Source organism: Rhinolophus ferrumequinum, chromosome 27 (assembly GCF_004115265.2).
Source record: "Rhinolophus ferrumequinum isolate MPI-CBG mRhiFer1 chromosome 27, mRhiFer1_v1.p, whole genome shotgun sequence".
Classification (NCBI taxonomy): Eukaryota; Metazoa; Chordata; class Mammalia; order Chiroptera; family Rhinolophidae; genus Rhinolophus; species Rhinolophus ferrumequinum.
This window is the reverse complement of record NC_046310.1, coordinates 22,084,520-22,110,394: the sequence shown is the minus strand read 5'-3', so window position 1 is coordinate 22,110,394 and position 25,875 is coordinate 22,084,520. Positions and strand designations below refer to the sequence as shown.

General features: G+C 39.7%; 1 protein-coding gene and 1 pseudogene across 1 annotated transcript in view; one reads left to right on the top strand and one right to left on the bottom strand.

Annotated features, from left to right (window-relative positions):
* ERO1B (endoplasmic reticulum oxidoreductase 1 beta) overlaps positions 1-25,597 on the bottom strand; it is a 49,313-nt gene extending 23,716 nt beyond the window's left edge. The window contains exons 1-6 of the mRNA XM_033099830.1: positions 25,314-25,597; positions 16,029-16,148; positions 11,547-11,630; positions 7,764-7,805; positions 5,863-5,945; positions 994-1,067 (exon numbers count right to left, since the gene is read on the bottom strand). Coding sequence (XP_032955721.1) covers positions 994-1,067; positions 5,863-5,945; positions 7,764-7,805; positions 11,547-11,630; positions 16,029-16,148; positions 25,314-25,412 — 502 coding nt within the window. The 5' untranslated portion in view covers positions 25,413-25,597. The remainder of the gene's footprint in view (positions 1-993; positions 1,068-5,862; positions 5,946-7,763; positions 7,806-11,546; positions 11,631-16,028; positions 16,149-25,313) is intronic.
* On the top strand, positions 4,270-5,677 carry LOC117018420 (nucleosome assembly protein 1-like 1; annotated as a pseudogene).
* Positions 25,598-25,875: the final 278 nt, after the last annotated feature.

The window sequence follows — 25,875 nt, the reverse complement described above, 5'->3', positions numbered from 1 at the left end:
TTTATTGTATCTGGAGACCCAAAGAAGCGTTGCTCAGATTTCTTAAAAATTGCCCTGCTGAACCATATAGACCGTGGTAATAACATTTCATCTCCCAGCATCTTCTCAATTCACCAGACTATTGTAGCTCATTGTAAATTGTTCCTGGATTAAGAGCACAATTCTACATGAGTCTTTTAAAAACCCTTTGAAAGCAGTATGACCACTCCAGACACTTTAAAAGTTCAGAAGAATGTCTGCTGTCTGTTTCCAACTATGCATGCTTGAACCCGAAATTCTTTTCCACTACCAAAAATATAACAATACCAAGGTACAAGGTAAAACTGGAGGCCAAACGAGTGATTTAAGCCTACTCACACAATTCTTAGGAATATTCTCCTATAGATAAAAATTCTGAGCCACTTCAATTACCTTCTTTTAAGAGAAGTGGTAGTTATCGTTGAACAGTGCCCTGTCTTTGTACCATTCCAGGGGCTTCTTGGAAAGAAGGCTGTGGAGAAGTCCAATTAGACTTCCAAAGTATTGGAAGGTGTCTTTACGATAGTTGTTGAGACCTCCAACAACACATTCCAGTGTGGACACTGTGATAGTGTATTCACAGAACTGTAAGTTAGTGCCTTGAACCGGAGGTCCCCGGGAGATGGGGCGTCATAATGGAAAGAACACAGGTTTTAGATTCAGCCAGCTCTGGGATGAATCCTGTCTCAGCCTCCTGCTCTTGTGTGGTCTTGGGCAAGTTACTTAGTCTTCCTGAGACTCAGATTCTTCAGATATGAAACACTACGCACTTCATAAGGTAGCTGTAAGATCAGAAGCAATGTACTTAAGGCACTTAGCACAGGGATTGGAACACAGGCTATTCTGAATAATAAGATCCACATAGAGACATCCAGTGCATTAAAGCCATAACTCTGTTGATATTTTAATTGATTTCAATGTCTTATAAAAGGGTTCAAGTTAAAATAATAACGATAAAATAGTTCATTTTATTACCATCAAGTTCACAAAAGTGATCCTGTGAATCATCGTATCTTGCCCAGTCAATGAAAGCTTCTTTGCTTTGATTACTATAGGAAGGAGGAATAAAAAAGAAAATGATTAAATTTGGAGATGAAAATTTTAACACTGTATTCTAGCGTAATTAAAACTAGATAATATGAGGTCACTTCCTTTTTAATTAGATGGTGTCAAAAATTCAGTTAGAGGTTACATGAAGGAATGATGGAAACAAAGTATATGAAAAACATAGAAATTAATTTCCATGAGTGATTTATATTTCTCAACTATATTAAAACTATTATTAGCCCCAGTCAATATTAATTACTTGGACTAAAATATTAATTTACAAATATATGTAAGATGTAGTTAAACACAAAATTCAAGCTGGCCTTCTCAATTGACTAAGAAATTATAGGGAATATTTGTTATTTTTTCCTAAGGTAGGAATTAAATTTACTTTCATAATTCTTTTAACTTAAATTGCTTGTGTACATATAGAACCCAAAATACCAAAAATTGCATTTCTAGGATCTCCCATCCAACATGGTATTCACTGGCTACACAAATGTCACTTTTATTATGGTACATCATTCATTTTACATACTATTAATACCTCAGATTTAAAAATATCTATGAATGAGAAATCTGACTTGGAAAACTGATAAAGGAACGACCTCATTCAAACGAACTTTGACCTGCATTCACTTTAACCTATATTCTCTGTCTCGAGTATGTGATGGCAGCACCTATAAGTATTACTACCCTTCTTTATTCACTACTCAAATAGAAAAAAACAAAGTAAAAAAATTGTGCACCAAGTATAAGTCAGGTAATTCCTAAATGCAGTGCTGGCACAGCCAAGAATTTATTTGTATTTGAGAAACTGCTGAATGACATAAGGTGGGCTGTACCATATCCACTTTACCAACAAATTTTTCTAATTCAATTTACTTTGGGACTTTTTTCTCCTATGGGAGTACATAATTAATTCAGTAACAATAAATTTTGTATCATATTTGACTCAGTTGAAATATATGATGCCAGAAAATAAGAGTGCCTAACTTCTAATTACAGCTAAAATGATAACTATAGTTATGTTTAATCACACAAATCTTCTGTTGAAAACAGTAAAGAACAAAGCAATTCTGATATAAATTCCTATTTTCTTGTCTGCAACATGACTAATTTAGAGGAACTTTTTTCTTTGAGCATCCTTATTTGATGAGATTTTGTTGACTGTTCCATCTAACTCCTGCCTAAAGCCATGGTGTGGAAAAGATATGGAATGCTTATCTAATGCTAACAGAGCTGGCCCAGTTTCGTTTATAAATGAGTCAGAAAGAACGTTAGAGATCATCAAGCCCAGCTTTTCCAGAAGTCCATTTGCAGATGGATGCTAAGCTACTTATACAATGTCTTGGGTTTAACCTTAGGCTTCCTGTCGAGATGGTGCTGTGTTAAGGTGGGGGTCTTCCAAGTGGGAAATACAGGGGCAGGAAGGGATGGGATAGAGAGATTAAAAGGGGCATGAGAAAACTTTCAGGGGTGATAGATAAGAGACCCACCTTGACTGTGCTGATTTTTGTGACTGTACACATGTCAAAACATCAAATTATATATTTTGAATAGGTGCTATGTCAATTATACTTCAATAAAGCTGTTTAAAAATTACAGTGCCCACTGGTGGTGAAGTTGTGGAATGAGGAACTCTTGTACCCTACTAGTGGCAATGTAATTTGGTAGTCATTTTGGAAAACCATTTGGCAATAGTTAATTCCACTCCTAGGTATATTCTCCACAGAAATGCATACCAAATGCACCACAAGTGTCTACCAAAGTATTTTTTGAAATGGCCCCAAAATGGAAAACAGTAGGATAAAAACATTATGGTACAGTCTTACTGTGGAATACTATATACCAATGAAAAGGAAGTAAATGCTTCTAAGCTCAAGAACATGAATGAATTTCACAGACATAACACTGAATAAAAGAAGCCAGATATAAAATAATATATTCTTCATTATTCCATTTATGTAAGCAGGCAAAACTAATCTCTGTTAATAAAACTCAAAATCATGGTTAATATGACAGTAATGACTAGAAAAGTCTGCGTGGGAATCTTCTGGGGGTTAGCAAGTATATTGTTTTGGATGGTGGCTACAGAGTTGGGTTCCATTTGTGAAATTAAATGGACCTTTACACTTAAGATCTGTATTCATTATATATGTTATACTTAAATTTAAAAGTTTAAAAAAAATAACTTCTGTTGAACAAAAACAACTATCAGCAAAATTAAAAGACAAGCCCTAACAACCTATATAGCCAACAAAGAATTATCAGATTATATGAAGAATGCCTACAAATGAATTGTAATTTAAAAATGCAACCCCCCCCATGCGTCCCTATGTTTACTGCAGTGCTATTCACAATAGCCAAGATACGGAAACAACGAAAATGCCCATCAATAGATGACTGGATAAAGAAATTGTAGTACATTTATACAAAGGAGTATTATTCTGCCATAAAAAAGAATGAAGTTTTACTATTTGCAACAACATGGATGGACCTAGAGGATATCATACTAAGTAAAATAAGTCAGATAGAGAAAGACAAATACCATATGATCTCACGTATATGTGGAATCTAAAGAACAGAATAAATGAGCAAACAAAACAGAAATGGACTCAGAGAGAGAGAAAAAACTGATGGTCGCTAGATGGAAGGGGGAATGGGGAATGGAGGGGCAGGTGAAGGGATTAGAAAGTACAAATTTCGAGACACAAAACAGTCACGGGGATGTGAAATACAGAATGGGGAATATAATCAATAATATTGTAAAGATTATGTAGGGGGCCGGGTAGGTACTGGACTTATCAGTCACTAGTGGATTCTGAGTGAGAGTGTGAGGGAGCCAGGGGTCCGTTGTGGAAGCCTGGTTATGGGATTGTCATGGGAATTTAGATAAGACCTGATGGTGGTTTTGTTAAGACCAGGGTGGTAGCAGTGGAAATGAGGAGAAGTGCTCAGGCTGTTTTAACATGGATAGATCTAGAAAGCAAAATATGCAGTGTACAAAGAAAGTTGCAGAATGTTACAGACAGTATTATACCATTTACATAAAGGAAAAATAAAATCACACGCATAAAACTATATACATATTGCTTTTTCAGCGCTGTCTGCTCATGGCGCCACCTCTTACTCCTCCTGCGGCTTTCCCGAGTCACCACCCAACCAGCTCCGGCCGCCTGGCCACCCCTGCCAGCCATCGATATTTGGAGCTCTTACAACATGGCAGTCACTGACAACCAAGAACAGTCTGAATTTGATAAAGTTTTGGGTGATGATGAAGTAGAAGAAGAAACTGGTGAAGAAACAAAAATCAAAGCGCGTCGGCTGACTGTTCAGATGATGCAAAATCCTGTTCTTGCAGCCCTCCAAGGAAGACGTGATGGTCTAGTAGAAACAGGACGGGATACATTGAAAGCTTGCCCAGGGTGGTTAAAAGGTGAGTGAATGCTCTCAAAACCCTTCAAGGTAAATGTGCACAGACAGAAGCCAACTTCTATGACGAAGTTAATGACCTTGAAAGAAAGTACACTGTTGTCTATCAGCCTTTATTAGATAAGTGATTTGAGATCATTAATGCACTTTATGAACCTACAGAAGAAGAATGTCAATGGAAACTAGATGAGAAAGACAAAATTTCGGAGGAACTAACACTAAAGGGCAAGTTTGAAGATGAGAAAAAGGAGGAAGTAAAAGAAGACCCCAAGGGAATTCCTGAACTTTGGTTGACTGTTTTTAGGAATGCTGATTCGCTGGGTGACATGGTCCAGAACACGACGAACCTTTAGTGAAAGGCACCAAAGTGAAGTTCTCAGACCCTGGCTGGCCTGTGAGTTTTGTCTTAGAAGTTCACTTTGAACCCCACGAATATTTCACAAATGAGAAGCTGACAATGACATTTAGGATGAGGTCAGAACCAGATGATTCTGATCCCTGTTCTTTTGATGGACCAGAAGTTATGAGTTGTACAGGGTGCCAGACAGATTGGAAAAAAGGGAAGAATGTCGTTTTGAAAACCATTAAAAAGAAGCAGAAACACAAGGGACCCAGTGGGGCAGTTCATACTGTGACGAAAACAGTATCCAATGATTCTTTTATTTTTCTGCGTCTCCTGACGTTCCTGATAGTGGAGATCTGGGTGATAATGCTGAAGATTATGTGGGGTGCCAGATGGGTATTGGACTTATCAGGGAGACCACTCTACGGACTGTGTAGATGCCTGACCACTGTGCTATATTCTGGAAGCTGAAGTTGAACAATATTGAATGTCAACTACAATTTAAAAAACAAAAAGTAAATAAATACACACACACACACACACACACACACACACACATATATTTGGTCACGGGATATGGAGTACAGCATAGGGAATATAGTCAAAGGTACAGTAACGGCTATATATGATGTCAGAGGGGTAGTAGACTGGGGGGGTTATAACTTTGTAAGGGGTGTAAATGTCTAACTATTACATCGTTTTGTACACCTGAAACTAAAATAAAAGAAAAAAGAAGGACTTAGGTTCAAATTCCTTTTCCCATAATAATAGACCCAGAAGCCCTGCTAGCTGAGCAATCTTCTAAATTTTTACTTTTGAATAGAGTCATATTGATGATTTAGAAATTTAAGAACAAATCAGCCAAGAGGAAGCAAAGCTATCACAAAATTTAGGATAGAGAATAACTTGTTCCTCTTAAAAAGTAGTTGAAACATTAGTGTTTTAAACTCACAAGAAAAAAAGGAGATTTCTGGTATAAACAAGAGAATTTTTTTTAATACTACTAAAACAAAACTTACCTTAATGTGCTATTAATTGCTCCCAGTTTATTAGCTTGCTCACAGTCTTCTAATTCTTTGGTATTGTTTGCCTCTTTCAAGTACTAAAAGGAAGTTCATAATAAACACATTCAGTAAAATTCATTCCTTTTTCTTTATTTCAGGCTCAACCGGCAGAATAGTAAATCTGTCAATGCTGATGTACACTAAACATAGATAATCCTATTACTGGAATCCCTAACTATGCACGAAATGCAAATGAAAATTAGTCACAAATTTCTACCTAATCAATAAGCAAGGACATTAAAAACATAACAATCATCACGTTGGTGATGATGTAAACTGAGAAAACCCTCTTGGGAATATAATTTGACATTTATTTAGAGCTGTGAAAATGCATAAGCCCTTGAGCCAACAGTCCCACTCTGAAACCACAGCCAGAGCAGTATTTAAAAACAAAAACAAAATCGAGGCACCACCACTTTAGAAAGTTGTCAGGTACTATCTTATGATGCTGAGATAGGCACACCTTATAGCCCAACAATCTTATTTCTAATTATAGACCCAGAGGAACTCTTACATGTGCGTGATGAGACAAAAGACAAGAAACTAGTGCATCACTGTTTTTAACAGCAAAAGGCTGAAAACAATGGAAATGTCCATCAACAGGGTAATGGCTAATCCATGATACAGTCATACAACTGAATATTACGCAGATGTTAGATTTTTTTAAATCTACATATATCAACAGAGACAAAATCTCAAAAGCATAATACTCAATAAAAATACAAACTGAAAAAAATGTTTTTAACTTAAAGAAATACAAAAATATAATATTATTTAAAAATTTTTTAAGTTTAATATGAAAGATCTAAATATATAGTTGTGGATACAGCAAAATAAAGTATAAACATTAAAAGGATCACAGAAGGATACACATCAACTTCAGAAAACTGTCTAGCCCTGGGGAGGGAGGAAACAGAATGGAATTGGGAAGGAGTCCAGAACGGATTCCAACTGTCTTTATACAATTTATTTATTTGCTTTAGTTCTGAAACAAAAATAAATAAATGAGAATGAACACAAACAAAAGGCCACATGGGGGAGAGCATGTCAGAAGAAAATGCAGCGAGGATGCGGAAGGAAGCAGAGAGAGAGGGTACCAGGATCTTCATGAAGTACGTACAATAGTGAAAAACTACGAGTGTACCGTTACCTAAAAACATACGAATGACAAAGTCAATTATGGCATGCTCAGAAGACGGAAAGGGGAAGCTTTAGTAAAGGAATATTTTAATTCCATTTGCAACTACTATGCTCAAAATAACTTGATAACTGTTTACACAATGTAATCCTGAATATGACAGGTTGACTAATGGAAACAGATGACCAAAAATACGTGTATGATTAAACACCTGTTGAGGAGGCCATCTGACACTGTAGTTACACGTCATAGTTCTTCTAGAGGTTGCAAAACAAATCTGAAATATTTCATAAGAAGCTATATAATTTTAATTGTAAGAATATACAATCTCTCTGCTTGCTACAAGAATTAGAAATTTGGGATTTTAAGGCAAAACGTATCCATTTCCAACTACCATGTTTCCCCGAAAATAAGACCTAGCCGGAAATCAGCTCTAGTGCGTCTTTTGGACCACAAATTAATATGAGTATTATATTTATATTATATTATATTACATTATAATTATATTATATTATATTATATAATTATATTAAAATAAGACCGGGTCTTATATTAATTTTTGCTTCAAAAATCGCTTAGAGCTGATGGTCCAGCTAGGTCTTATTTTGGGGGAAACACGGTAACAATGTTATGGTTCTCTTCTACAACTACTGTCAAGCAGTAAATGGTAAGTTTCACCATGTAAAGCAGAAATATTCAAGGAAGAAGAGTGACTCACCTTATTAGAACTTCCAGCTTTAATTCCAACTGGGATTTTACTCTTAAAAGAATAACAACAGCAATTTTACAAGCAATCTTGATTTTTTTTTCAGATTTCTTCACAAATTAGTAACATTATTGCTCTGATACAAAGCCTATTTTATTCTATGAAGAGAAAATATACATTCAAATTCTGTTTTCATACTGCTTTTGTGAGGTAAAAGGAAGAGTTATACCAATGTGCAGACTTGTAATCATAGGACAGAAAATTGAATGACACACAAAATTAAAGCATCAAAATAAGCTCTAATTTAAACTCTCAATGCAGTATTTAACAGTATATATAATTTTTAGGTTTAAAAAAATGACAATCACTTTTTCCATAAATTTTCTTACCACAGAAAAAGAAGTTTTTAAAAATTTCAAATTTATTTGAAATATATTATGCTCAATTTTAATTTCTGCTCTAAATTGATGTTTAAAGGTTAGGCAATTTTGGATTCATAGAAGGCTAGAGTATGATTAACCTGGGATTTACCAATAGAAGAACTGCATGTATGTCTGATTTTCTTTCCTACAAAGCTAATAATTGCTTTTAGGCTTTAATAAACAAACCAATCAATTATCACACCTGGTTTATCAAACACAATAAAAAAAAATCACATCTGAAATCAGACAATCACAGGTTGATGCTCTGATCAACCCAGGGGACTGATTTCCGATGTTTATATCAATGAGCTATCAAATTAATAGCAAATTAACTACTAAAAAATTTTCATGTTTCATAGATACAGTTTAACCAAATATTCAGAATAAACATTTTTCTGTCTGGCTAAAGAACGTAAATAACAATAAATTTTTTCCTAATCAATAAAAAGACCATATAGATACAAATGTTACTTGCTGCCAGTATTTTATCATTTCCATGTTTCCTAGTATCTCTAACAGAGGGCAGAAGACAGAAAACTATAAAACTGAAGTCAAATCGAGCAGTCACAATGATATGACCCTGAATTTAAAATAAGGAATAAACAGTAATCCAAAGCACCCTCTGACTCCTGTATGTCCTCTAACTAGAATAGTATGTTAAAATCTTTAGCAGCTTTTTAAAAGGTTTGATGCTAAATGCAATAACTTGACTTAAGCAAATAATCTTAACATAGGCTTTTTAGAAATATGGCGGTAGGCACCATAGAAGATCGTCATGAATAACATAAAAATCACCAAAAAAGAATTATTAAAAGTAATAACTATAAAGTTAACAACTAAAATCGAGCATGTAACAAACCTGACTGTGGCCGCTAACACAAGCACCGTGAAGCAGAACGACAGTTACAGTTAAGAGAATGTGAGCTTTAACTCTGTATCATGACACGTTTGGGGTCAATAGGAAATGGCTACTGAATTTTCCCCCAAAGAGAGAAAAATACAAATATCCTCACATCGCTTAAAAGGACCAACATGAAGGGCTCGTTTCTGTCTCTGGGGAGAAAGGGAAGGGAACAGACAGGAATTTTTAAATGCATATACAAACACCTTTACTTATTCTTATTAGAAACTTGACAAAAGAAGATAATCCACTGTCAACAATAAATGATTGTTTTAACGTAAAAACAATTTAGAAGTACATACTGTGCAGCCAAATAACTCTTACAACTCAGCAATAAAAAGGCAACTCAATTTTAAAATGGGCAAAAGATTAGAATAGACATTTTTCCAAAGATGCTATTAAGCACCTGAAAAGAGGATTGATGTTATTGGCCATCAGGGAAATGCAAATCAAAACCCAAATGACATAACATTCACAAGGATGGCTAAAATAAACAAAGATAAGTGTTGACGGCATGCACAGAAATTAAAACCCTCGTACATGTTGGTGGGAACGTAAAATGTGCAGCCACACTGGAAACAGTTTGGTGGTTCCTCAAAGAGTCAAAGCTACTACATGACCCAGCAATTCCACTGCAAGATACACACTCGAGAGCATTGAAAACATATGTCTACACAAAACCTTATACCTCAATGTCCATAGCAGCACTATTCATAGCAGCCCAAAAGTGGAAACAACCACATGTCCATCAATTGATGAATAACCACACAATGGAATATTATTTGGCAATACAAATGAAGCCAGTAACAAGACCACATAGTATATGATTTTATTTACATGACACGTCCATAACTGGCAAAGCCAATTAATGGAGACAGAAAGTAGGTAAGTGTTTCCAGCGGGAGGGGGCAATGGGAAGTGACGGCTAATGGGCAGGGGTTTCTTTCTGGGGTGGTGAAAATGTTTTAAAATTAGATAGTGGCGATGGTTGCACAATTCTGTGAATAGACTAAACACCACTGAATTGTACACTTTAGAAAGAGTGAATTTTAGGTCTCAATAAAGCTGTTATAAAAAATAAATAAATAAATAATTAAAAATAATAATTCAAGTTCATACTGGCATAAACATAATTACATAAATAAATAAAGGGAAAGGGAAAACAAGAAAAATCTCTTGCTTACAAAAAAAATCTCTTGCCAACTAATAAACGTAGAGGAAATGGAATCAGAAAATCACTATATGGCAAACATTATATAAATAATTCAGGCAAGAATCATTAATGGATGTTAAAATTATGATGGTAAAAGTATGATGAAAACTGGGATATTTTCATAGTCTCAAAGATTTTTCCCACTTTACAGTGAAGAAATCTGGCAAATACTACCTTAACCAAGTGATGACGATGACAGCACGTGCCTCCTAATACGACATACTAAGAAGGACAAAAGGACACATCACTTCTATGACACACCTGCCAAAAGTGCGTGGCCTGAATCTGACAGTTAGAAAACATCAGAAAAATCCAAAATTAGGGGTATTCTACAAAATAACTGGTATACTGGAAGGGACGGAGGGAAGGAGGGAGGGAAAAATGTCAAGACGTTGAAAGACGAACTACCAAGAGACTATTCCAGATTAAAAAGATTACAGAGACATGGCATCCAAATGCTACATACATTTCAGGATCAGAAACTTTTTTTTTTTTTTTTTTGCTATAATGTACATTAGTCAGTTGGCAATAGATAATTAAGTTCTATAGACTACATTAATATTAATTTCCTGTATTATTAATTATGCTGTGGTTAGGTAAGAGAATACTCTTGTTTCTCAGGAAATACACACTGAAGTACTCAGGGGTAAGGAGTCATGCTGGTAACTTATACCTAAATAGTTCAGGATAATATTAATATATACAGATGGAGAACAAGGCAAATGTGATCAACATTAAAGAGTAGGAAATCTGGATATAAAGTATATGGGATGGCTTGTACTATTCTGCAAACTTTTATCTAGGTCTGACATTATTTCAAACTAAAAAGTTAAAAAAACATTATATTCTTAAAGGAAAACAAAGATAATATTTTTCCCTATTAGGAAGGAATTCGTTGAGATGTTTTTTTCATATTTTTAAGAACAAAAAATTAGACCAATTGGTTAGGTAAGAAAAGCCAAAAGTAAAATGAAAACATAACGTATAACTAATTACTGATGAAGAAAAATAAAAATTACGCTAGATGTCACAAAGCAAGGTCTAAAATGTAGCATTCCCTTACTAACAAGACCAAGTAAAAACCTAATTCCGAGCCTAAAATCTCCCCACTTTATGCACTTTAATTCCCACTTTAAATTTGAAATTTAAGGTCCACTAGCACACTTTTTGCCTATGAAACAAGATGAAGGTTCAATAAAGCGTGAAATAAGTCATTCAGTTGTAGATCCTAGAATGGCCTCTGGTTTTAAATGTGTTACCTCTGGACAGGGCTCCACGTGACAGTCTTTTATTGAACAATGGCCATCTTCTGCCCAGAAAGGACATGGTCGCTTCAGGTTAACCTTAGAGAAAGAATGAATTAACATGAGCAAGCGTGTGTCACAGTTGTGCAGTGCTCTTTTCAGTGTCACCACGCTGGGGACGTGGTAGGGAATCAGAAGAAGTGCCTACTGTATAGTTCAGAATTTAAAATGACTGCAGTTTTTCAGACACCCAGATAGAATATTGAGTTTTAAAAATAAATGATGCTATTAGTCCTCTGACACTTCAAAAAAGGAATCAAGTGCACGGCTCATCCGAAGAAGCTGGGAAGCATCTGACTACGCGCACACTTCCCTATCATCCAGGGTTCTCATGCCGTTCACCAAACAAGTGTGTATGGCACCCAATGTGTGTCAGAGCTGGGTGGGCTCCAGGGGAAAAGGAGGCAGAAAAAGCACTTCCCCGGAACTCACAGTCTACTGGAGGGAACAGAAGTGATATATTTCTGTATTTATTTAATAACAAATTGTGGTAAGTGCTACCAAGGAAAATGCAGAATTCTGTGATAGAAAATGAGGGGGCTGGGGGCTGGAGACCTCGGAGGAGGTAATAGTTCAGGACAGATGAACGTTGCAGGAAGCGTGCATTTGGGTAAAGTGACAGAGCTTGAATAGTTCTGGGAATGGAAAAATGCCGGTTTTGCTGACTTTTAGTGGGGGATGGAAGATCGTGCAGGACATTTTAACCATTGGAAGAACTCTGAAATGTCACATTCTAAACATGACGGGAAAACAGTAATTCAATAGGACTTCCAGAGGGATCGCCCATGTCGAAGATCACAGTTGTATTCTTGCTTCATCCCCTTCAAACAGTTCATTATCCATTTCTCACCACCTTCACTGTCACCACTCATTTCTTGCCAAGATTACAGCAAGTCTCCCTGCTTCCACTTCCATCTATTCTCACACAGCAGCCACGACTCTCTTTGAAACTTAATCTGGATTATACCAATCCACGCTGGAACCTCCTGTGGCTTCCATCACCTTTGGAGGAAATGGAACCCTGCAGCTGGCTCCACTGGACCCTCCGTCACCCAGCCTCCCGCCCACCTCTCTGAGCTCGTGTCCTGCCACGCGTCCCAGCCACCCCGGCCTTCCTGCTGGGCACACACTAGGCTTGCTTCTGTCGCAGGGCCGTTCTCTCTGACTGCACTGATGCTTCCCCAGACCTTTCCATGGCTCGCTCCCTTTGCCTCCTCCAGCTCTCCCATGGGACATCCACAGGCACTTACTATGTCAGGCTTACTAACATACCCAAAATTGTGTTCTTCCCTCTAGTAATTCTTGACATCCCAGCAAATAGCAACTCCATTAATCCAGTTCCTCAGGCCAAAATCTTGGCATCAGCCTCGACTCTTCTCTTTCTCACCCCACATACAACACCTCTGAAAATCGGTTTTGAACTGACAGACACTTTGAGGGAAACAACAAGAGACAGACACTTTGCCCAAGGTCACCTCACCCCTTCCTGTGAGGGCCTTCATCCAACAACTGGTGCAAGAATCTAGGGGCCTAGACCTCTGCTTCAAGTGGGGACAGCTCTGAGGGTCATCCCATCTTAAGAACTCATCGCGTCTTAAGAGGTCCCCAAGGTCTGCACTGAAGCTGCATCACAGCTTTACTTCTCCCTCTCCCCACCCTTCCTTTCCTTTCCCTAATTTGTTGGTTCCAAGAGTAGTCCCTAATTAACTTCTCATACACTAATCACTGTCTCGGAGTCGGCTTCCCAGGGGACTTAACCTGTGACAACCTGGCCAGCTCCAAAGCCCTCCGATAGCTCCGTACCACACTTACAGTAAAATCCAACATCCTCAGGTGTTTAACAAGGCCCTCCTCTAATCTGTCTCCTCTAGCCCTTACCTGCCTCTCCAACTCTGCCTGTCACTCACTTTCCTCCAGCTACGCCAGTTGTCTTCTTATTCCTCAAACACTAAACCCTTCTACCTGCAGTCAAGCCCTTCATACCTGCAGTTCCACCCCCCTTCCCTGGCGTGTTCTCGCCCCAGGTATTGGCACGGCTTACTCTCTCACAGTAGGTATGTCTTGGCTGAAACGGGACAGCATGAATACCTTCCTTTCCTGACCAACTTCTTTAAAATAGGGCTACCCACCCTCCGCACCCCTCTTCCTCTGTATCTCCTACTTTGCTTTATTTTTCTCCAAAGCACTTGTAGCCATATGAAATTATATGATATTGCTTACTTGTTTATTGTTTGTCTCCCTAATCAGATTGATCAGTTGATAGAGGTATATTGTTGCTTCTACCTATATTTCCTTGCTTGCTGAATCTAAGTATGTAAGTGTGTTTAAAATTAACCTCTTCTCTTAGCTTTCCTTTCCTGCCACTGTTATATGTAGAGTATATTGGTTACATTTTCTTTTTGTTTGATTCAGAGATTAACAGAACTAGAAGGATACATATCATCCAAATATCCTCAACTTGGGTGATATCTAAAGCTAAATGCATTAACTAGATCATTGCATTACTCTCCTTGTGGAGAGAGTATGAGTCTATGCTGGTTCCATAGAGAATATGCTGGTTTCATGGTGTTGGTTAGAACATTCTTTAAATTACATGTAAATGAGTAAATTGTATGTTGGCTAGCCAAGGCCCACGTTGTAATTTTTGCCTATCCAACTTCCACGTTTCCTTCTTCTGTTACGTCCCTCCTAACTTCCCTTTAAGAAAAACTGACTGCCCTTATATTTATGCGAATAGGAGTGTTAACCAAAGTGTCTTCCCCTCTTTCGTTCATTAGAAGGAAATCCTTTCTCCCAGGAATCTAACTCTTGCATAAAGTGCTGCAAAAATATGAGTAAATGGTGACTTAGACCCAATATTTTGGTGGCCCATAAAAAGAATGGTCATTAGTGGCTGCTCTAATTTCTCCCTTTTTTGAAGTATGCTACTTCAGCTTATCTTTCAATTTTGCGATCTGCTCCCGCACCTTTTCTTAATCCAACTCTACCTGGGATACCTAACCCATTGTTTCTTCATTTATAAAATGTGGCTAATGCTGACTTGACAGTGTTCAGTGTAAAGATTAAATAAGATACTCATTCATTTATTCAAATGTTTGAGTGCCTACTATTGACCAGGCCTGTGGGGATACAGAAATAGAAGACATAGTCCCAAAAGGGAGACGTGGTAGAATGAGGGCTGAGACACACTGAGTGGAGATGTGAGCAGGGCCTTCTGTGACGGGATGACCTTTGATACAAGAAACACTTCCTCCATTGTACTAGCCTGAACCACGTGGAACGGGCAGCATTCAACCATTCTGACCTATAACCACAACAATTTCATCTGGTTAAACCTCGTAGTAAAAAAAGAGCAGGAGAAAGCAGCTAGAAACGCAGACAGACTGGTAGATTTAGAGGCAGGAATGAGAAGACGCTATTCCCATCTGTCTCACGCATGTGAAATGCCCAGAATCCTAGACACTCAGTAGTTTCTCTAAGCATAGATTGCTCTGTGAAATAAGTCCGCAGAAGCTGCATTGTTTTGCATAGAGGAGAAACATTCACCTTTTCTGGGTATTCTTGGTGCTGACCTGGGGGGTGGGGATCATTCCCAAATCTTTAATTCTCTAATTTGCTACCTTTTGCACTACTTACAATTACCGAAATGCTGGATTTTTTTATCCTCTAAAATATTTAAAGGACTAAGATAGCGTATACAGAAACAGGATAAAAGAGAAAATCTGCTCAATTCTTAAAATATAAAAAATGAAATCAAGGAAGTTATACACCCAACTGAATACTGAGAGCAGGAGCGCAGGCAAAGCACAACGGCAGCTCTACGCATATTGTTCTTAAATGTAAACTACTGTCCTTTGGAATATGCCTCCTTGCTGCTGCCTTTAAACTACCACTGCTGATTTGTGAATGTCTAGAGGAGACTGCTGTCATAATAGAGTTCAGGACCAATTCTGCAGTATTACTGTGGCTGGTGTTCTGCGTGTATCCGCAGCCTGGCTGGCAAGCCCTCCAGTGAGCTGCCCAGTGACCGTCTGCTGCCCTGGCACTTTACACTGCCAGCAACACTGGCACATGGCACTGCCTTCAGCTCAGCTCAAGACCTGGGCAGGTGCGTCTAGATGGCAGAACCTAAGGTACAAGGGAGGCTAACAAAATAAGTCCCTCGCATTCAGCTTTTGTGTTAGGGAGGAGTCTCTGCCTCAAAACCAAAATTGAAAGACAAAGTATTCCCGAAATATAAGAAAAGGGTTCAGATTCTTAGTGTTCAAGAAGACTAACAGGTTTTCAGTGCAATACTTAATCCATTTCCGTGACAAAAGACACACGTAGGGTGCTGAGAAGAGTCAAAAAGGGCTTTCAAAGGGTGATAAAAGTCACATCTGTAGACAGGTATATAAAATTCTTTGGTACCAACGGAATGAAAAATTATAACCCTACCTTATAATAACGGAAGTAGTCTCGCTCTTGCAATTTTTTCATTTTTGGGAAGATTTTGAAGGTATTGAATTTATCGATGCTATCGACATCACACAAGCAATCATCTAGCACTCCAGTGACCTAGAAAGAAATGTGTATATAAAATTTAAAACCTGTTTCGACCTTACCAAATCTGTATTGTTATATAAAAAAATAATTTATACATTCAGATTAGCTAGTATTTGCTCATTAAGATACAGAACATTAAAGCAGTCCCTTATTTTTTAGTATGGTCAATTCAATTAAAAAACAACAGAAGGATGAGATGTCCCCATTCTGAAGAACAAATCAGTCTTGTATAGTGCTCAAAAAGCAAGATACGGATGCCTCTTCCCTTGCCTAAACATATATAAAATCCAAGTAGTTGTTGGAATGCTAAAGCAATTCCTTCCGAGACTACCGACGTCACATTGCTGTAGTAACGCTATCTTTTTTTTAGACTGCCATTCAAGGAACCCTTACGTGATGGTCATGGCACTAAGAGTGTTACGGATCTCATTTGTTCTCTAAATACCCAACGAAATGGATATCATCATCTTTGCTTTACATGTAAGGAAATTAAGCCTTAGCAAGGTTAAAATAATTTTTCCAAAGTAGAAATGAGACACAGGCCCAAGTCTGTCTCACTTTAAAATACATGCTTTTATCCACTACGCAAAATATACATTAATCAAAGATACACTGATATTTCCAAAGTGAGTTCAGAATCCAAAAATTCCATAAAACATTCTTCAGCTAAATCTTAAAATGAGATCACTGACATGCTCAGCTTGGTTGAATCTTCACAGAATAATGCTGAGTGAAAAACACCAATCCCAAAGGTTACATACTGTATCGTTTCATTTACTTAATATTTTTGAAATGACAAAATTTTAGAAAGGGAGCACAAACATAATTGGTTGCCGGGGTTTAGAGACTGGACTAGGGATGGAAGCTGGAGTGGGGTAGGGGAAGGAGGGAGGTGGGTTATAAAAGGGTAACAGGAAGCATCCTTGCGTGATGAAATTGTTCAGTATCTTGACTGGTGGTGGGTACATACAACATATGTGATAAAGAGCATGCAACTCATACATACGTACATACACAGATGAGACAAGGAACCAGGTATCTGAATAAGATTAGTAGATTGTGTCAATGTCCTAGTTATAATACTATATGTTTACAAAATACTACCATTGGAGAAAACTGGATAAAGGGTACATGGCATTTCTCCATATTATTTCTCACAACTGCATGGAATCTACAGTTACCTCAATTAAAATTAAAATTTAAAAAGTAAATGGGACTCAGCCTGTTACAGGTTACTCATGGGACCAGTAGGAGGAATAGATGCAAAGAATGGCCAGAGAATGGAAACCAGTCCTTCTCAGTGGTTTCTTTCTGTCCAACGCTTTCTTTCCAGGAGTGTAAATGTGTCCCCAAACTCCCTACGACATGAAGAGTTAGAGCTCTGTTACCCTGAGATAAAGAACAGGGGTCATTACCAAGAATTTTGGCTCTGGAATTCTGTCTGCTTTGTGATCCCATTTACTAAGGTCTTGTCACCACTGTTTCCCCGAAAATCAGAACCTAGCCGGACAATCAGCTCTAATGCGTCTTTTGGAGCAAAAATTAACATAAGACCCGGTCTTATTTTACTATAAGAGGAGTCAGGGCATATTACTATAAGAGGAGTCAGGGCATACTTATTTTACTATAAGACTGGGTATAATATATATACTATAATAACGGGTCTTATATTAATTTTTGCTCCAAAAGACGCATTAGAGCTGATTGTCCAGCTAGGTCTAATTTTCGGGGAAACACGGTAACTCTGCCAAATTTCACCCCATTTGTCTAACGAGAACTTCATATTCTGGCCGCTAAATAATAGCAGGAAGAAAAAAAAACTCTAGAAATAACTTTGTAGGTTTTAAAAAATTTTATCCAGTGATTGCTCTTTCTTCTCAATTTTTCTTAAATTGTTGACTTGTAGTTAGTAAACTATATTTTGTTTTTTAAAATATTTTAATTGTGGTAGGGGCTGGGGTGAGGTATACGAAATCACCAGGTACATATTTCTAACTCTTAAAGACTATTACAAAGACAAAAACCTAACAGTTTTGGAGACAAAGAGGAAAAACTGAGGGTTGCTAGATGGGCGGGAGGGGTGGGGGGTGGGGGGGAGGGTGAGGGGATTGGAGGGCAGTTGGTGACCACAGGATGGCCACGGGTTTGAAAATTAATCTGGGGAACATAATTTGGTGGTTACCAGAGCGTAAGGGGGTTGGGGGGTGGGGATGAGGGTGAGGGGGATCAAATGTATGGTGATGGAAGGGGAGCTGACTCTGGGTGGTGAACACACAGTATGATTTATGGATGATGTGATACAGAATTGCACACCTGAAATCTATGTAATTTTACTAACAATTGTCACCCCAATAAATTAAAAAAATAAAAATAAAAAAAAAAAACAAAGACAAAAACCTGTGTATCAGCAAACTTTAAAAAAGTAAACAAGAAATGCTGCCTGTATCTTTTAAGTCCCTCCTTAATCACAGCCATCTCCCTCCCTATGGAGGTAAAAAATCCTACTTTTGTTCATTTTTTTTACTTTTCTTTGTAATTTCATCGCAAATGATGTGTCCCTAAACAACATATGTAAAGTTTTTCCTTCTGATTTTGAACTTTGATATTAACAGAAATCTAATGTGTGGATTGTTCTGTGATGTGCTTCTTTTGATAACATTTTATTTTGACATCTATCCAAGATGATGAGTGCTACAGTAGCTGTAAGTGTTAAATGTCATACGAAAGTATCAGTTTCGTTTATTGTTTGTTCATATGGTACATTGGCAGAATAAGGGCCTCCAAAGATGTCCATGCCCAGACTCCTGAAACCTGTGAATTTATCTCACGTGGCAAAAGGGATTTTGCAGATGTGACTAAGCGAAGGCTATTGCGAGAGTAATGTTAGAGTGAGGGAGATAGGAGTGTCCGAGTCACAGAGAGACTGGAAGATGCTACACCGCTGGCTCTAAGGATGGGGAAGGAGGCCGCAAGCCAAGGAGCACAGCAGCCTCCGGGTTGGAAAAGGCAGGAGCGGTCGCCCCTAAAGCCTCGGGGGAATTTGCCGTGCTGACCCCTGATCTTAACCCCGTAAGCCCCACTCTCGGACTTCTGGTCTACAGAACTACAAGTTTATGTAGAAATTTGTGGGACTTTTTTTGTTGTTACAGCAGCAATAAGAAACCAATCATCTACATTTAAGTTATTTCCAGATTTAGCTAAAGAACAATGCTATACAAACATTTTTGTTCATCTCTCCATATAGTATATAAGAGTATCTCCAGATTATATGCTTAGGAGTGTAATTGCTGTAAGTATATGTCCAGTTTTACTAGAAAATGGCAGGCTTACTTACAAAATAATTGTGCCAATTTACAATCCTAGCAACAGTGGATGGGAGTTACTGCTAAGACATATCCTCACTGATATTTGATAGTAACAGAGGCTTTAATTTTTGCCAATCTAATAAAAATGAAAGAGTATCTGGTTTTTTAATTGCACTAATGAAGTACAATTTATAAGACATTTGCATTTCTTCTTGTGTGAAATGTCTCTTCATGTCTTTTGTTCATTTTTCTATTGGGTTCTTTTTCATATCGACATCAGGAATCAATCCTGCTTTTTCCCCATTCTATTATGTTCTTCTGGAACTCCCCTCAGACATATCAGAGCTTCTCTATTCTCCATGCCCTTAAACTCTTTTAAATGTGTACTATCTGTTATCTCTCTGGGCTTTATACTAATTTATTTTCCATTCATTTATTTCATTCAACATATTTATTGAAGGTCTAACATAAGGCTTGCACTGTTTTAAGTGCTGGGAATATAGAATTAGAAGAAAAAAGACACAGACAAAAATCTCTGCCCTCCAGGATTTCTTTCATAGGGGGAGAGAAAAAAACGAATGAGGAAAGTACAGAGTCTGTCAGATGCTAGATTATTAATAAAGTAATATGGAAGAAAACTGGAGAATGGAGATAGGCATTGCAGAATTGGGGCTGCTACTATTTAAAAAAGGATAGTAATGAAAGGTCTCACTGAAATTTTGGTAAAATTTGAAGGAGAGAAAGGAGCAAGCCATGCTCTTTGGGGGGTGGGGGGGAAACATTCCAGGAATTGGGAACACTAAATGTGAGGCCCTAAGGCAGTAAGTTGGCCCAGTGTTTTTGAGGAATGAAAAAGAGGGTATGTAGTAGGTTAAAAAAAAAGAAAAGAAAAGAAATAAGAGACCATTATCAGGTTTTTGGCTTTTACCAAGTTTGGTGTTTTCTCACACCAACCGATTCGGTGCCCAGTTCAATTCGATACTATTTGGAGTTCGAGCAGAGCCCACAGATTAAGGGCTCAGACCCACAGGACTTCTTAGACGCTGGTCCCAAGCCCCAGGCCACCTGCACTTGTCTGATTGGCTATAAAACAGGGGTTTCCACGACTACCTTCTCAGGTTTGATAATTTGCTAGAACGGCAACAGAACTCAGGAAAACACTTTATTAATGTTTACTGGTTATTGTAAAGGATGCAATTGCCGAACAGCCAAATGGAAGAGATTCCTCACTACTGGGAGATGCAAGAGCTGAGCTTCCACGCCTCCCAGCCTCCCGCCCAGCCAGCCAATGTGCTCACCAACCCGGAGCTCATCACACCTCCTGGGTTTAAGAACTTTTACAGAGCTCCCCCACCAGCACCCCTCTCCCCATCCTGAAGGTCGGTGGATAGGGCTACAAGTTCCAGTCCTCTAATCACGTGGTCTTTCCAGTGACCAGTCCCAACCTGAGGCCATCTAGGGGTTACCACCTAAGTCACTACGTTAGCATAAAACTTGGGTGCTACTGAAAAGGGCTTATTATGAAAAACAAAAGGCACTCCTACCACTCAGGAAATTCTAAGGGATTTAGGAGCTCTGCGCCAGGACCAGGTGACACAGACTAAATATACGGTCGTATTATATACCTTACTGAGTGAGATAGGAAGGCACTGGAGTTTCCATCAGATGGTAAAAGGAATACGAAGTACAAGGTGAAGAACATGGAGGGTTTTTCTCTTTTATATTATATGATAAGGGAAGGTAACAACTGAGACAAGTGGCCAAGTCAAATAAGCTGACACTTCAGCAGAAATGTACGAAACTGAGCGAGTGAAGACACTTGAATAGATGAGAAGAGTGTACAAGGCGTCCAAAGACCTCCAGGCAAGACCATGGCCGTGTTTCAGGAACAGGGAGGTCAGTGCGGCCGCAGCACAAGCCTAAGGGGGAGAGGACTGGGTGGAGCAGATCTGAGTGAAAAGATCAGGAATTTGGCTCCTGGTCCATCAGGTTTGCGATACCTAGTAATCACCCCAGTGGAGATGCTGAAAGGCAGCTGGATATAGGATCTAGAGCTGAGAGACTCCCAGCCTGGAGATTCTGAGAGTCAGTTATATAGATGATGTTTAAAGCCAAGAGACTAAATGAGACAACCAAGATAGAGAGAGGAAAGAGTATCGGATTTGAATCCTGAGGTTCAAATGATTAGAGGTCAGGGCAGAGGAGGAACAAGCAAAGGATACTGAGAAAGACTGGCTGGGAAGACAGGAATCGTATCCTAGAAGCCACAAGAAATAAGTATTTCAAGGAGAGTGAGTGGTGAGCTGTGAAAAAATCCTGCTGGAAGGTAAAGTGAAGATTCAAAAACTACTGGCTTGAGCGACAAGGAAGACATTTGTGACCTTGACAGGAGCAGCTTTGGAGGAGTGGGAGGGGCAAAAGTCCAACTGGAATGAGCTGGAGCGAGGTCTAGAATAGGAGGAACAAAGATAACTCTTTTGAGGACATTTTATTCTATAGAGGGGAACAGAAAAATGGAGCAGAGTCAGAGAGATGGCTGGGTCAACAGAGAACTTTACAATCGTAGCATGAACGGCACGTTTTATGACGACAGAATGCAGCCGTCCATTTAGAGAAGGAAAAATTAATGATCCAGGAAAGAAAGGGCAGATTTGCTCAAGCCAGGTCCTTGGACGAGAAAGGAGGATTGGCCTTTGATAAAGAGTACGAACAGTTTGTCCACGGGAATCAACAGAAGTCAAGATGTAGGGCCGCGACCAGCAGGTACACAGACACGGGCTGCTCTGGTTCATCCAACTTTGTTAGTCAAGTATGAAGCTAAGAGTGAGGGGGAAGGAGGTGTTGGAGGATTAAGTAGAAAGAAAAAGACAAAACAATGGGCTGATTCAACAATTATTTCTTCCGCTGGGTATAATCAGCTACTTAATCCAACCACTGAGTTTCTAATTTCATTTCTAGAACTTCTGTTTCATTGTTTTAATCTCTTTAGGTCATTCTTTAATTTGATCCTTTGTTCCTTTTTCACACTTTCAAGTTTCTCGTTCTATTTAAACACATTAAACATGATTTTAAATTATGTCTGATATTTTCAGAATCTAGGTCATTACAGGTCTACTTTTATAGTCTATATTGCTAACACCTCATTCATGGTGCCTTGTGTGCTTTGTGATTTGTGACTGTCAGCTACTATTCTTCCCGGCACTTTATCTTCAAGAATTTTTTAGGGCCTGGGTTGAAAATAAATTCCTCTAGAGGGGATGGATATTTGCTTTTACCAGTAAGCTGGGGGCAAACCAACCCAGAACTGCTATAAATCAAAATGTCCATTCAAAGCCTTTCCCAGCACGGGTGGCATGAATACGGCCTGCAAACCTGTATGAGTGGCTCGTGGCTACAAATTCTCAAGGGAGTCTCCCCCCACCCCTCAAGTTTCTTTCCTTTCCCCTTACTCACAGTGGGATTTGTTTCTCATTCGCCCTTATATTGAGGGTGTACATAGCTCTTCAGAGTCCAAGTTTCAGGGTGAGGTCTCGTTTTAATTTCCTCTCCCCGGGCAGACACAGGCTATATGTCTTACCTATTCCATCCCACGCAGCTGTTAAAGCAGAAGCTCAAGATCTTCAGGGTTTGGGAAAATCCCCAGGGTAATGGACTGGAACAGCACGATTTGAGTCCCAAGACTATGGCTTTCCATTTTGGGGGGGCCCTCTGTGTATTCCTGGGTTTCATGCCACCTCCGAAATGTATGCACAAAGGTTTAAAAATATATCTGACTGAAACTACTTCTTTACAGGAAGACAACTAGTTACCTCACTATGTACTGTGTCTTTAGTTCCCAGGGCTCTGTCACACTACAAAGCACATTTGCATTTCATTAAAAGAAAATGGGGTATGAGATATACAAACGCCTATCATTTTCTGTGCTCAAAAATAATTTTGTGCTTTTATTGCAAGGAGATATAGTCAATATATTCATCTCCTTAATGATTTCTTATTAAGAGATATTTTTCAAAAAATCTACTTCCCTTTATGCTTTAGTGTTTTGCTTCCAATATACTATGTGGAAGAGAAGTGAAAGAACTATCTTAGTTCCCATTTTTCATTTTCCTGGGTCTCCCTGCACTTTAGTTCTATATGACAAAGAAACAAAGACACTGAGGTGTGCTGTACAGACCAGAACGGGACTCCCAGGGGTTCCAGCTTCATCTTGCTCATTGAGTTAACAAGTCATGTTACTAGTTATGTAAGCCCTTTGAACTTCAGTTACCTCAAGAGCTCCACTTCTGAGAGATATATCAAATTAAATGAGAGAATATATATTGAAACCTGTTACAGATTAAAGGACTATCTGAAATACGATCAAACACTCTATGAGAAAGTACCACTGGAAACAAAAACCAATGTATTCACTTTTGAGGACTGTTTGGCACAATGCCACCTTGACTATGCACAAATCTTTCACTGATAAACTGTATATATTCATTTGGACAGATGCAATGTAATAAAATTTAAAGTACAGGTGCAATAAAATTTAAAGTACAGATGCAATTATAAAACATTGATACATATAATTAGTGGCAAGTGAAGAAACCAAAAAATCAACTTCTAGATTGGTGACAAAGTATACAATTACTATGCTATATAAAAAGAGAAAAATCTCATTTTAGAAAAATATCTGAATGTAAATTCCACTCAAAACCAAACATCCAACTAGTAATTAGAAAAAAATTTTACCAGAATTTTCTTTTCATAAGTCAGGTAGGTATGCCCAGATTTCCACGTGTTTTCCAAGTGGGGATGAAAAGGCTAACAGTTACCTACAAGACTCATTTAAAATGCTGATTCCTGGGTCATATTCAGATCTCTTAAATCACGATATCTGGTAGTGGGGCCAGAGAATTTGCATTTTTAACATGCTCCTCAAAATTCAAACTAAGTTTCCCCTTTTATTTTCATCAAATCACTCATCAAAAAACAATCAAACACGGACACAAACAAATCCCATTGTGAGATTTAGTGCAGAACACCATAACGCCATGAAAAGTGTCTGAATAAAATCAGAAAAACATGTTTACATAGTTACACACATAGTTACCTCCTATTTTTCTTAGCAATGAGCATTAATTGCTTCAAATCACCTCTCCCCCGGCTATCAGGCCACCTGAGACACCTTTTCCCTCGCTCGGCAGTGTTGCCACTACGCAGCAGGTGCAGACAAACAGCAGCACCTGGCAGCTGTCGATTCAAATGCGACCGTGTAACAACCAAACACATCTCTTAAGAGCAGAGCTTGTCACTAACCCTCCGATTTCCAGCATGTTGACAGCACTTGTGTAAGCTTCGCAAAGACAAGCCCCGAAGTCAACTCTACTCTCTGGCCATCACCTCTCGGCTGCGACCGGCAGGCTGACCCAGACCCCAGCCACGCACGTGGGCGCACCTGGACGCCACCTGGCAGGCAGTACAAGTTGGTAAAACAGGGTGACAGCCGAGGGACCCTCCAGTTCGAAAGTTCAGGAAGTGAAGTTCCGTCCTCTCCCGCTCTGCTCGGCTCCCACAGGCCGCGGGTCGGTCCCCTAGTCCCCATCCCCCCCGCCCCCCAATTCTCGAAGAGGGGTTTCCGTTTCTGTGCCCGTTCTTGCTCACAGCGGGGACGCTTTCGCTCCTGGCCCTGCCGCCGCTCTCCCAGCCACTTCACAAATCAGCTCAGAACGTAACACCTACAGGACCCGCACCCTCTTCCTTTTCCCTGCCGTCACCCCGAGTGTCGCCACCCCGCGCACCAGCGGCTCGCCGGCGCTTCCTAGACGCCTGTCAGGTCGCCCCGCTGCCACCCTCAGGCCGCCCGGCCTCCCAGCCATCTCCGGCTCACCTGGGCCTCGACGACGCCGGGGAGAAGGCTCAGGGTGACCAGAAGCCGCACAGCGGCCGTCCCCCGCCCCGCGCCGGCCCGCCGGGCCCCCCGGCTCATGCTGCCCGCTTTCTGCACCGCGGCCGGCCGGGCCCCTCCGGACCGGGGAACGGCGGGTGGCCCGGGCGGCAACCCACAGAGACGGATGCCGGCTGCCGCGAGATTCCAGGGTCAGAGGTCCGAGCGCCCGGCAGCTGCGAGTGAGGCGGAGAGCCGAGCGCCCCCACCTCACCCCAGGAGGCCCCGCCCCCTCACCCAGCCCCGCCCCCGAGCGCGAGGCCTTATGGGAGTTGTGGTCCCGCGCGAAAGCCGGGGCCACAGCAGAGCGAACCTGGCCCTGCGCTGCTCCGCCTCGCGGACTTGGACTCCAAGGCGGCCAATGAAACAGGACCACGCGGGCCCCAAAACAAGGGAGGTGGGGGGCCGGCGGAGCGTCCCCTCTCCTCCCGATTGTCCTGGAAACACGGCCCGGCCTCCTGTGTCGTCGTCCCTGAACTCGCACCGTCGCGGAGTCCAAGTTCGC